Below are 13,721 nucleotides of genomic sequence, written 5' to 3' on the forward strand. Positions count from 1 at the left end.
CTTGTGATCAAGTAATCACTGCCACTTTGCCATGCAACGGTCATACATCTTTAGGGCTGCAAGGAAACCAGCTGCCATAGTGTCACCAACGTAGGGCTTAAAGATTTTTTGGATTTATGGTAGGTTATACAAAACATTTTGCTTTGTGAGGTATCTTGTATGGTCCAACACCCTCAAACCTTTGCTTTCCTTCCAGCTCCATTTGCTTTCATTGTGTTGAAAGATGATGTGGGTGACGCGGACATGGTGGTGAGTGAACTCAAGTCTATGGTGGCCACCAAGATTGCCAAATACGCCGTGCCTGATCAGATTCTGGTGAGTGGATGGCACTGCTCATTTTAAGCCTACTTCCCCGAATTATCAAATAGTGAAGCTTTTGTGAGTGTATTTCTTCTTTACAGTTAAAACTGACATTAGTAGTATTTTCCCTGGATGATAGATGAGAATGACAAGAGACAGGGAGGATCTGTAGCACCCAAAGCTTATGGCACTTATCTGTTTAGGAGAGTTCTGGGCAAGATTAGATGTTCTTGTACTTTGGCATTTGGAGGCTGGTTACGGATGCAGTACTAGGTAGTAAAGAATACTAGAAATATTATTTTATTTTCTGCAAAAAATAAAATAATATTTCTAGTATCTGGGTATCTGTGTTAGCTTTCCTTTTCTGTGACAAAATACCTGAGATAATCAACTTAGAAGGATGAAAGGTTTATTTTGGTTCACAGTTTCAGAGATTTCTGTCCATGGTTGGTTGGGCCTGTGTGGCATAGTACATCATGGGCAGGGAGCACATGGTGGGGCCAAGCTGCTCATGTCATGGCAACTGGGAAGCAGAGAGAGAGGGAGAGGGGCCAGGGTTCTGAAATATCCTTCTAGGTCACGCTACCAGTGACCTGAGTTCCTTCTACTGGGTCCCACCTCTTAAAGGTTCTACCCTCTCCCAACAGCACCACAGGCTAAGTCTTCAACACATGGCCTTCAGGGGATGTTTATGATCCAGACCATAACAATATTGAATTTAGGGCCTTGTGCAAACTAGGCAAGTGTTCTACCACTGAGCCACACCCCAGCTAAATAAGGGATATTAGATAGAGAGACATGTGGAAAATACCAGAATTTTCTAGCCCTGTGTAGTTTTTCTGAACACATCTCCAGGTTCCAGTGAGAGAGATCACTCATCTGAAAGATCTAAGGGGCAGAACTAGGCCACCTTTTCATCCCTTTAGCTTTTCTCATTCCTTTCTTCATTAACTTTTTCCCTACTACGATTCCTGAGTTGCTGATTGTCCTCTGGAGCAGAAGGGGCCTAGCTTCATTTGGTATTATTCACAATACTGGCCTAGTGACTAGAGTTTTTAGGTGAAGTGAAATGTTTCCAAAGGCAGAATTGCTAAAGTTGTTAAAGATGTCACATTTATGAAGCCCTGGGTTCACTCCCCAGCACCAAAGGGAGGTGGGGGAGATCCCAAACACTGCTCTTAATGTATTGGCATTTGCATTGATGGACATAGCTGTTTGAAAATGCTAAATGTTAAAAATTTCAGACTGCAAGACAAAATTTTTCTGTTAAATGGTTCTCACCTCTTGTGTAAAACAGACCAACTAAGTCTCTGTCTGGGGATGGAGATAAGGTGCCTGTGCTTGGATCTGCTGCTACCTGGGGAACCTCACATGGTATAGCTGTTAGGACAGAGGTGATTACTCAGCTGACCTGGACTGGTGTGGCCTTCAGCGAAGCCCCCCATGGTTGATGCTGTCCTTTGGGTTAATTCCAGCATTAGATCCAGGTTGTAGGAAGAGAAAGCCAGAGACTATGGACCCCATCCTTCTTTGATGTGGGCCCATATATCAGTGAGCCTCTTCGAGTCCCCAGTGAGGGGTATCATTCCCCCAAGCAGAGTCCTTATCTCAGTATAGCCAGATATACCCAATTCTGATGCTTCTGCTGTCCTTACCAGGTGGTAAAGCGTCTTCCTAAAACTCGATCTGGGAAAGTCATGCGGCGGCTCCTGAGGAAGATCATCACTGGCGGAGCCCAGGACTTGGGGGACACCACCACTCTGGAGGACCCCAGTGTCATCACCGAAATTCTGAGTGCCTTCCAGAAATACAAAGACAAGCAGGCTGCTGCCAAGTGAGAAGGCACACTTCTACCTGGACACTCAGACTATGATCGGCACCTAGGCTCTACACGTTCTCCTCAAATGTCACCCTGAGGTGGCTAACTCTTGTCCTAGTACATAGCCCACATGTACCGCCCAGAGTGTGAAGTGGGGCTGAAGACTCTTTCTTTCTTCTGGGGGGACCCCAGAGTTATATAACCTGTGAAGAGGTACTGTCAGATGGGGATAGCACTTGTTACACTTATCCTGGCTTTGGTTTCCAAGAATTAAAATCATTGTCATCCACATCTGTGTCCCTTTGAGACAGCACAGGGAGGCGAGAAGCCTAGTAGAGGAGCCAGCTCCTCGGACTTAAGAGCTGGAAGCAACCATTGTTTTCTGCTGATGTTCTTAGATACAAAAGGCAGAGATTTTATTTTTTATACTTTTATATTTGGGGAGAATAATGTTCAAGCACTCAAGAGTACTGTGACGATTTCCTTATATACACTCATTGTAACAGTTATGAAAATCTCCCTTTTTGCCTACACTGGTGAGAAACATGGGGACAATCAGAGGATGCTCTTTTTGTTTTTTATTGTGATTTGAAATCTGATTCACATATTTGCATAGCTCTCCTAAGAACTTGCCAGCTTGTAATTTGATGTCCATTTCCTGGTGTCTATTTCTCCAGTACTTGGTTTGTGTTATAAATAGAATTAACTCCTAAGCAATAGGGTGAACATGCTCACCTTTATTTCTGAAGCTACTCCTGTGGGCATTTTTCTCCAAGATATGATCTGGAAAGGTTTTCTTCCCCCCAGATGCCTCTTGGTAGGAGGTGAACATGCTCCAAATATGTACAGCCATTCAGAGAAGCCAGTGAAAACTCAGGTGACTTGTTATAGCACTAGTGCTGCCTGACTCTTTCTGCCCTTCTTTCTGTGGTTGCAGCAATAACTACTGTGGTCCAATGATGAGACTTGGAGCTTCTAATCAAGTCTCTCTGTTTTTCAATGTGCCTTAAGTCCTCCTAACATTAGCAAAATGATGTAAATCATGAGGCCACTGAGTGCTTATTTCATGGAGAGTGTACAAAACGTGTGGGTCTGCTCACAGGTGCAGGTCATCAGGGAGCAGGGCCCTCAAGGGCAGGGAAAGGCTGTCCTATCTACCCTACAGTGCCTTGTAGCTATGTAGGTGTTCAGGGAGTGTCTGGGGTACTGAACACCTTCTATGGGGCCTTGCTGTGCTGGCCTCTTAGTGATCAGGCGAGTATACTGTGATCCTAGGATGTGGCAGTGGCCATAGCACGCACACTTTGAATAATGGTGCTTCTTTATTACCATTAGCAACAAAGAGCCACGCACTGGACTTGGTGGGCCATAGTTATGACACTGTTTATGAAATGGCTTATGTTTCTACGTTGCTGATATAAACTCTCAGGATGATCTGCAGGGGTGTTCAAATAAAGCTTTATTTTGTCCATTCTCTTATTATGGTGATGTTTTTGGTTAAGGCTAGTCTTTGTTGCTGAATGTAACCTTAGGGCCCTATTCACTCAAAAGATAACACTTAAAAATATATCTAGGCTGGGGTATAGCTCAGTGGTAGAATGCTTGCCTAGCATATGTGAAGCTCTGAGTTTGATTCCCTAGGAGTGTAATAACAAACGAACAGTCTGTTTTCTTATAGGGAATAAATATACACTAACAGCTTACCTATATTTGTTATTTGACAAATTTACTTGGCTTTGAATTACTGTGCTTTCCAACACACTAGCTGTTTGTGGCTATTTAGTTATAAATCAAATGAAATCTAATAAAAATGTACTCACTCAGTTATTGTACCCTCATTTCAAATGTTTAGTAGCTGCAACATGTCCACTGGACAACAGGGAGACAAACATTCCCATCACCACACAAAGGTATAGTGTGTGGTGCTGGTGTGGAGGGTAATAGAAGTGAGGAAGGAAGCAAGATCCTGGGTAGCCAGAAGGCGAACATGAGCAGGATAGCCCACATCTAGGGTAGCCCCACTCTAGGTGTGGCAGGGAAGGATTTCTGTATCCTGCCCCAAATGCAGGAGTGGGATTTTTATCAGAACACAACTGAGCTATCTCCTGCAAAGCCTGGACACCTGCTGTCTCATAAGTCAGAGCTGGAGTGACTATTCCCAAGGGATGTTTTCTTGAGCCACTGAGTTTAGATGAGCATAGAGATGGGGTGCTGGGATGCTGGGAGGACCCCTGGTGTCCATCTGAGGCAGACTCTGAATGCATGGAAGAGCAACTCACTGGGAAAAGACATGTTTTTGCACCTTTGGATCCTGTGGGAACTAATAGTAGGATTTGCTCTTGAGTTGTGTAGCCACACACCCTTCCCCAGGCAGGGCCTCATGTGGCTATTCTGGCAGAGTGTCCCTGATTTTCTGTGGGCAACCATCCTCACTCCACTCTCAGTGACCCCACTCTGACTGCAAGGGTGGGTTTGTCATGATAATTTCTAGTATCATAGTCCCTGGCCTAAGTGACAGGTTCTGGCCTGGCCATGTGATACTGTCGGGGCCACTGAGGAACAAAAGGACACCATGGGTAAAGGGACTACTGCCCACTCCCTGCTGGATAAGGCAGGATGTGGACACCAAAGATAGGGCCTATTGGAGAAAAGGCCACATGGGGAATGGAGCCTGAAGGATAAGCTCAGGCCCCATAAAAATGCTGGGACTCACCCTGCTCTCAGACTTTCCTTCTTGGTTTTGATTTTCTGTCATCACTGAAATGTCCTGACAAGCACCAAAATTTGTGACACTGAGATGCAGAGAGATTAGGCAGTTACAGTGATGGCAGAGATGGGGCACCTAAGTGGAGAAACAGAGGAACGTCAGACTGGGTTTCAAAGACTGTCAGTCTGAACAATAAGTGCCCCTCAGGCCAGCATGCTAGATTACTTTGGTAATGACCACAAGCCAGGGAGGCAAATCACAGATTTAGGAAGGAGCAGTGTGTGCCTTCTAAGGTAATTTCCACTTGAACTACTAGCTAAAGCAAAAGTTGCTGTGCTTAAAGGGAAATTCAGATTTTCGGCATGACTAGTTCCTAAAGGAAGTATGTCCCTATTAAATTTTAAAATAAAATATAACAAAAAATCATGGCTAACAGTTCAACATTTCATGATTTGACTGCCCATGTTTTATCAAAAGATAAATCATGAGATGACGTTAGGTGTGCATTCATCCCCGTTTCACGCACAACATCTGATTTTATGGTAAAGAAAAGGTTCCATGAATTTCCCCTCATTTCCCTGGATAGAAGAGGGAGATTTGGCCGTGGGACAAGTAGAGGTTAGCCTGAGGTGTGGGAGTTCTCTGAGAGCTGATATGCTTGTGCTGCGTCACCCGCCCTCATAATACCCCACATCAGGGAAGTGACAGAAACTTTTAGATTTATTGAGCACAGTGTGCAAGGGAGGCCCTGTGATAGGTTGTGGAGCCCATGACCCTGTCTCACCCTTATGTTGCCTCTACCTCAGGTAGACATTCTTCTCCCCACTTCCTGCCAGGAGCTGGATTTGGATGTAGTATGTGTTATTCAGCTTTGCACTTCTGTGACCAAAATATCCTACAAGCACAACTTAGAGGAGGAAAGATTTATTTTGGCTCATGGTTTCAGAGGATTCAGTCCATTGTTGACTGGCTCCAAGGCAGAAACTACATGGTGGAGGACGTGGCAGAGAGAAGTGCTCCACTGATTTGGGGAGTCATCTAGTGGATCAATCCACTGATCAAATGGATTAATCCACTGGTGAGATCAGAGCCTCCACGATCCAATCAATCATTGCCTACAATCTCACCTCTGAAACTTGCTTGCTGCATTGGGGACAATGCTTTCAACACATAAGTGTTTGGGGGACATTCCAGATCCAAACCACAACATAGCACATCTGGCCCCATAGCCTGTGCCCTTGATCCTGTTTTCAACATGTGTGGCCCCTTCCTGGGGGTGGGGGAGCTTTTGAAAGATACTGACATCTCTGTATTTTTTTAAGGCATCTTAACTGTTAAACTTTGAAGAACTCTATGAATTGGTTATCTTTTCTTCTTCTTCTTTTTTTTTTTTTCAGCACTGGGAATTGAACTCAGGGGCACTATACCACTATTCCCAACTCTTTTTTTGTTTGTTTGTCTTTTTGAGACAGGGACTCACCAAGTTTGAGGCTAGACTAGAATTCATAATCCTCCTGCATCAACCTCCAGAGTTGCTGTGATTACAGGCATTTGCCATCATGCCAGACTGAAATGCTTATCTTGGATGGGGAAAGAAGAAGTTTAAATATAGATCAAGAGAGTACTTGAAAAAAAAAAAAGAGAGTACTTGCCTGAAGATGATTTGTTTTTTATTTGGTAGAAGGTGTGCCAAATTGAGATTTAATAATCTCTACTCTGAATTATAGAATTTTTTCACTTCATTTTATTTGGGAATTCTGCTGTATAACAGGATTAAACCAAACAAACATATAATTTCTGAGTCTGTAAATACCAGTTGGGTTTTGTTGTCTTTTGCTTTTTTGTTTTTGGTGTCTGAGATTGAACACAGGGCTTCATGCATGATAAGCATGTGCTCTACTGCTGAGCTACATCTCAGACCCCACCGGTTGGTTTATTTATTTATTATTATTATTTTTTTGGCACTGGGGATTCAACCCAGGGGTGCTCTAAAACTGAGTTACATCCCCAGGCCCTTTTCAAACAGGGTCTGGCTAAGTTGCTGAGGCTGGCCTTGAACTTGCAATCCTCCTGCCTGAGTCTCTGGAATTTCTAGGATTACAGGCAAATGCCACCACGCCCAGTCACCACTTGTTTTTTAACCATCCTATCAAAGTGAGGAAGAAATGAGTTTTTCTATGCTCCAAATGTTTGTTTTCCCTGCCCCCTGAACTTCGTTTGTTGAAACTCTAACCTCCAAAGTGATGGTATTAGGAGTTGAGCCTTTGCATGGGATTAGTGCCTTAATAGAGACACCAAAAAGCCTGCTTCCTCTGTTTTCTGCCATGTGAGAATATAAGACAACAGCCAGTTGCAAGCCAGGAAACAGGTTCTTACCAGATGTCAAATCTGCCAGTGCCTGGTTTTAAACTTCCAGCCTCTAGAACTGACAAATAAATCTTTTTTAAGTTACCCAGACTATGGTATTTTGTTATAGCTGCCCAAAGTGAGACAACTTTCCTACTTCATAGTGTCCTGGGGAAAAAATGGGAGTGGAGGGTGGGTTCTAGACTATCCTGCCAGATATACTACTGACAGAGTTCTGGAGATAAGCTGCCCCCCTCAAACTACAGATGAAGACACTGAAAAATGATGAGGCTACTTGCCCAATTGCTGACAGTTATCTTCTGGGGCCTGTGACAATGCTCCCTTGGTAACCACAGAAATAATTAACAAACAGAGTTGCTCTGGGGTTTCTGGGCAAGGTTCCCTCTTTCTCCAGCTTCCAAGATTCCTTTTCTATCTTTACCTATTATTTATGTAATACTCTTTGCTACTCCAAAGAAATTGCTGCAAAGCAGATGATGGGCATCCAGCCTCCCCCAGCTATCCTGTGGCAGGGTTTGGTCAAAAGGTACCCTGACCTTGCAGGAAGGAATACAGTTCTGGATTTGGTATTGTGATCTTATTTCCTATGGACTGTATAGAAAGATATCATTAAAAGTACAAAACACCTGGGTGTTTTTTTCTTTGATTTTTTTACTTATTTTTTTTTTTTTTACTGGTGTATTATAGTTGTACATAATGGTAGGATCTGTTGGTACATATTCATACATGCACACAATATAACAATATAATTTGGCCAATATCATTCCCCAGTATTTTCCCTTTCCCTCTCCACCTCTCTTTCCTCTACTCTACATATCTCCTTTCAATTTTTATGAGATTCCTCCATGTTTCTTTTCCTTTTTTAATATCTAGTGTCCACATATGAGAGAAAACATACAATCATGTGGGTATTTTTTTTCCACTGGTGCTTAGCTCATTCACATGATGACATGATGATCAGAGAACATACTGCTATGATTTTAGCCCTTCTGAAATTGGTTGATGTTTGCTTCATGCTCAGCCTACCACCAATTTATTTACTTTTCAGTGAGATGGGGGTCTCACTATGTTGCCCAGGTTTTCCCCTAACTTCTGGGCTCAAGTGATCCTCTTGCCTTAGCATCCTGAGCAGCTGGGACTACAGTTGAGCATCACGTGTCCAGTTTTCTGGATCCTGGGGTAATAACTTACTAGGTTGGAGCCTATAGGAGCAAGGCACCCAGGGACTTTCTTCTCAAAGACTTTCAAACAAGTTCACACTTTTACACCCCTTAGCCTAGGATGGGCAGGGTTCACACTTTTACACCCTCAGCCTGGGAAAGGTATCTTTCCTATTTTCTTTGTATAAAGTATTTGGCTTCTTAATGGTGCTAATCTCTTCAGCAACCACATTCTCCTTGGCCCCATTTTTAACAGTATTCCTTTTCTGGTCAAATTTTCAAATTTACTCTGTTTTTTGCTCCTGATCTCAATGTAAATCTGGTTAAATGCAGTCAGCAATACCCATGCTACTGCCTGAATACTGTGTTTCTTTGAAACTCCCTGTCAGATTAATTAGTCCATCACCTTTAAGCTGCCTCACACAAACCTCAGGGCATGGACAAAATGTAGACAGGTTCTTTGTCAGAATGTAAGGCAAATTGTCTCTAATCCAGTCCTAGTTTCCATATGAAAATAAATATGGATCAACACCCCCAGCAGCACTTTGGGTGTTATAACTGATGTGACAATTTTTGTTATTTAAACTCCTAAAAGAGTCCTAGTTTCCATCTGAAACCACAGCAGCAGAGTTTTTATTGTCTGTTTTCCTATCAGCATTCTGCTCTTTTGAACCCCCACCAGAATTGCCCATTAAGCTTTGCTTCTCATTCTGAGGCTTCTCTAGCCTGCATATCTAAACTTCTTGGTACCAATTTTCTGTTAGTCAGCTTTCTGTCACCATGACCAGATACCTAAGAAAATCAACTTTGAGGATGAAATATTTATTTTGGCTTAGAGTTTCAGAATTTTCAACCCATGGTCACTTGGCTCCACTGATTCTGGGCCTGTGTTGAGAAGGACATGGTGGAACAAAGTGTTCACCTTATGGCAACAAGGAAGGAGAGAGAGAGAAATGAAGTGAGAGAAGGAGAGAGAAGAGGCTGGGGTTTCAATGAATGATTCAAGGTCATACCCCCTGTGACTTTCTTCCTCCAACTAGCCCTACCTCCTGAAGTTTCCACCACCTCCCAATAGTGCCACTAGTTGGGGACAAAGCCTTTAACATATGAGCCTTTGGGGAACAGTTTACATCCAAAGTACAATATATATCATGTCTGATATTAGTATAGCCACATCTGCTTTCTTTTTGTTGGTGTTTGCATGGATTACTTTCCATCTATTTGATTTTGATATTTCTATATTCTTATATTTTTGATATGTCTCTTTTAAGTAGTATATAGTTGCACTTTTGTTTTTTAATGGTGCTAGGGATTGAATTCAGGGCTAATAATAATTGAATTCATGCAAATAATAAGTATTGATCAACACCCCCAGCATGCACTTTGGGTATTATAACTGATGTGACAATCTTTGTTATTTAAATGATATACTTAGTTCATTTATATTTAATATAATATAATATATATTTGGGTTCAAATATACCATCTAACTCAGTGCTTTCTGTTTTGCCTATTCAGTTTTATATTCTGCCTTCCTTTGGAGTGATATTTATTATCATTATTTCCTGCCCTCTCTTGATTAGCTTGAAATTATAAATTCTGACTATTCTTTTAATCAATACCCTAGCTTATATGTTGCATCCTTGACATATTAAAACTCATATTAATTGGTAGCTTTACCCTCTTTCCAGTCAATGAAGATATCTAAGAACATAACGCTCTCTGAACTTATAAACCATATATTTTAATTTCCCCTAGATTTAATTCTATAAGGCATAACTGTTTTAATACATCATTGTTTTTCTACAGACTATATATTTAGATTCACCCATATATTTATCATTTTGGTCCATTTCTCTCCTTTCCATATATCTAAGTTTCCATCTGTTTCTTCTTGAAAACACCCTTTATAGTTTCCTTTAATGTGTCTCTGTTGGCAAAAAAAAAATCATTTAGTTTATGTCTATCTGGGTATAACTCTGGCCTGGAAATTATTTTCTGTCATTTCCATTGGTATCTACTCTCCCTTATTTGTTAAGAAGCCAGCTAATAAAATGATTATTAAATGTAATATGCCATTTAAATGTAATATGCCACTTTTGTCTGATCTTCATATTTCTCTTTGTCTTTTTCTCAGTTTTATTTTTTTGTTGACTTGTTTTTATTTATCCTGCTTGGTATCTGGACTTCTTGGGCCTGTAGCTTGATGTCTATTTAATTCAGTTTTGAAAATATCTTAACCATTATCTCTTTGAATATTATTTTTGTCTATTCTTTCTTCTTTTTTGAGGCCCCTAAATTCCAATAAACTGGAACTTCTCACATTGTGTTTTCTCTATCTTGCTGCCTTAGCCTGGATTACCCTGAAAGCAGAACATAACATAAAGGCTTGAAGGCAGGTTATTTACTTAAGAATGTGATTCCAGGAACAAGTGTGAGGAAACTGGGGTGGGAGGCATGGGTGTTGGTTGTGGTGGTGAGAGAGGTATGGAAAAGGGAAGGAGGAAAAACCAATACAGGCAGGGTATTGAGCCAGTCACCATGGCTCAATCTTGCAGGACTCATGAAAGATTTTATCAAATGTATCCCCCAAATTAACTCAACTCAGAACTAGATGTTGGAATGTGGCTTGCTATGTCAACTTTTCCTTCTGGAATCTGCAAATGTACCCAGGAAAAAAAGTGACTCCAAACAATGGGTTCATGTTCCTGGATCCTGGTCCAGTAATTCCTCACCATTTTTGGGCTACAAAATGTCCTTAAGCAAATGTTTTAAATGTTTTGCTTATCATTGTCAACATTGGGAGTGAGAATTATCTAATCAAAAAAGAGAAAATATTGGATAATGTTCCTAGAATGCAAGATTCTGGATTTCAACATACATTTGAACACAAGTGTTTCACATAAGTTATTGAGGACTTGGACATGTCATACAGTATTTATTCTTCTCCAATATAACATGGATGTCTCTACATCAGTATACTTAGACCCTTCCGATTCTTTTTAGTGACTGCATATGGCAATCATATATCTGAGCATTTATTTAACCATCATCAATGGACATTTAAGCTGATTCAAATTTGTTTACACTTTAAAAAATTATTGAAATGTACATTCATGCATAACTTTGCACCATGGGATAAAAATATATACTTGACTGTTAAGCTACAAATACGTGTGTGGAAATAACTTAAGAATACAGACAGTACCTAGAATCTTAGGCAGCACAGGTGAGAAATGTAGCAAAGACCATTACAATGCAATGCAATAAAATAAAACCTAGTACAAGATTATCTTGGCCTTGAAGCTTAATAAGAGAATTACTAATAGAATGTATTATAAATCCGTTATCACCTGTAAAGATAGCTATTAGCCAGTAATAAAATCTAATAGAATAATTTTCAAATCATAACTTTTCTAGTCATTTTTTTCTTTCTGGAACATTTTTCAAACTTCGGGTAGAGAGTTTTGCTTTCTTGACTTCAAGAATCAAGACACTAGTAAAAATGAATTCTATTTTCTCTCACAACTGGTTCTAAATAAGCTGAGGGCTAATAAACTGTTCAGCTAGCCCTGAACAGTTTCTCAGGTGTCTCCTGTAGACAGGCAGTCTCTCAGATCCCCAATGCAGAGTGATGGTGGTTATTCTCCAGAATTCTCTGATCTTAGGGACACTTGACTCAGGTCCCTTACAGTGGGATGGTGCATATATTTCTCTATATACTATTTCCTTTCCTTTTAATCAGTGATGCTCACTTTGGCTTTAAAAGTGTCTGGGGGAACTTTTAAAACTCCCAGTGGCCAAGCCACACTGTGTGGGTTGCAAGCTTTTCAGATGATTCCAAAGTACAGCCAAAGTTGAGCACAATTCTCTTAAAGTTCAGCACTCTGGGGTCAAACAGTCAACCACAGCCACAGCTCACAATTGCTAGCTAGAATATTGGCCACTGCTACCTGGCATACTCATTTCCTTTTCCCTTTCCTGTAGTGCCTTGGAGTCCAGTAGCTGACACTGAGAAGGCTGCATCCAGCCCTCTTTTTATAGGTTAAACACAATGATGGCCCTCCTGGCACAGGGGACACCAGAGGAAGTCAACTAGAAAAGCAGAACTGGGGCATGGGGAATGGAAGGAGAAAGTGCTCTTCGATTTAGTGCTGTCTCTCCTGGGTCTGAATGTTAAATAAAGAGTAGGACAAGAAACTATGCCCTTGGGTAAATGCAACAACTTAAAAATCAGTCAATGAGTTTAGGAGGGCTTCCTTTTATGAGTCCCTTGTGCTCCAGACTTGCTCCCTATAAGGATTTGGGAGCTCAGCAACACTGTTAGAATGAAAGTGAGAGTGTTCAGAGCTTGCCTTGTACTTGCAGTCACACACTGATAAACACTGCAAATGACACCAACAAATGACATTTCCTTCACAGTCCTTCCTCAGGTCTCACATGGGTTAATAGCCCTTAAGTCTTGGTATAAAAGCCCTCTTGCCTGCTGCCTTGGTTTGAACATATCAAAGGGGGAATTATTTTGTCTTTACCTTTGCTCCTTTCTGGAGGGCAACTGGTGAGGAAACAGAAACATCCCTGATTTCTACATGTGGGGTGTGAAGGTTGACCATTTTGCTCAACTGTCTTACTTCCTGTTCTCCCTTTTTAAGAATATGGAGAGAATTTAGGGATACTCCAAACTTCTTCCCTACCTTCCCAATTAGACGCATGTGGTCATCCTCCACTATGGCCACGAGTGAATCTCTAAGTTTGCATTTGGTTGCTGCTGAACAAGGAGCTGCATCTCCCACCTACAGCAGTTTTTATTTCACAGATTAGAGAAGGCATTGGTTTGTGCCCCTGGAACCCTGATCTCAGGGTGCCAACTTACATAAAAAAGGTGAAAAGCCCAGGCTTGGGCACCTTACTGGGAGTATCAGATCTTCCCTAGGACTCTGGACTTGGACAAAGAGACTGTAGTTATTGAGGGTGGAATTCTGGAAAGGGGAAGTAGTGAAGAGTTAAGTTTGAGTTCATGCTCCTTTGCCATGGACATCTCCAAGCAAGAATCCTATTCTAAATCAGCCCAGAAGTAGAGAAGGGAAGAGAGCTGGGTGTTGGCTGTCTTAGCACACTATTAATAAATCAGTAAGGACTTAAGGCCTTTAGAAAACCTGTTGAAATAACGATCATTACCAACTTCACCCTTGCAAAAGGGTGAAATTTCCTATTAATAATGGTCACCAATTGGGAAATCTTAGGTTTCCTAATCTGTTTCGGTAGATACAAACTTCTTCCACATAGCCTTCTGGATGAACCAACACTGCTTGGGTCAATTCCTATCCTAAAGGACATTATGTCACCTGAATCACATGTCTCTTTATTA

General features: G+C 41.3%; 1 protein-coding gene across 1 annotated transcript in view; it reads left to right on the forward strand.

The window, feature by feature from the left end:
* The window catches only part of Acss1 (acyl-CoA synthetase short chain family member 1), a 60,675-nt gene extending 57,077 nt beyond the window's left edge, over window positions 1–3,598 (forward strand). Inside the window, exons 13-14 of the mRNA XM_027955840.2 lie at window positions 197–315; window positions 1,959–3,598. Of these exons, the coding sequence (XP_027811641.2) occupies window positions 197–315; window positions 1,959–2,138 (299 nt within the window). The 3' untranslated portion in view covers window positions 2,139–3,598. The remainder of the gene's footprint in view (window positions 1–196; window positions 316–1,958) is intronic.
* The last annotated feature ends 10,123 nt before the right edge of the window (window positions 3,599–13,721 follow it).

Source organism: Marmota flaviventris, chromosome 2, assembly GCF_047511675.1.
Source record: "Marmota flaviventris isolate mMarFla1 chromosome 2, mMarFla1.hap1, whole genome shotgun sequence".
Classification (NCBI taxonomy): Eukaryota; Metazoa; Chordata; class Mammalia; order Rodentia; family Sciuridae; genus Marmota; species Marmota flaviventris.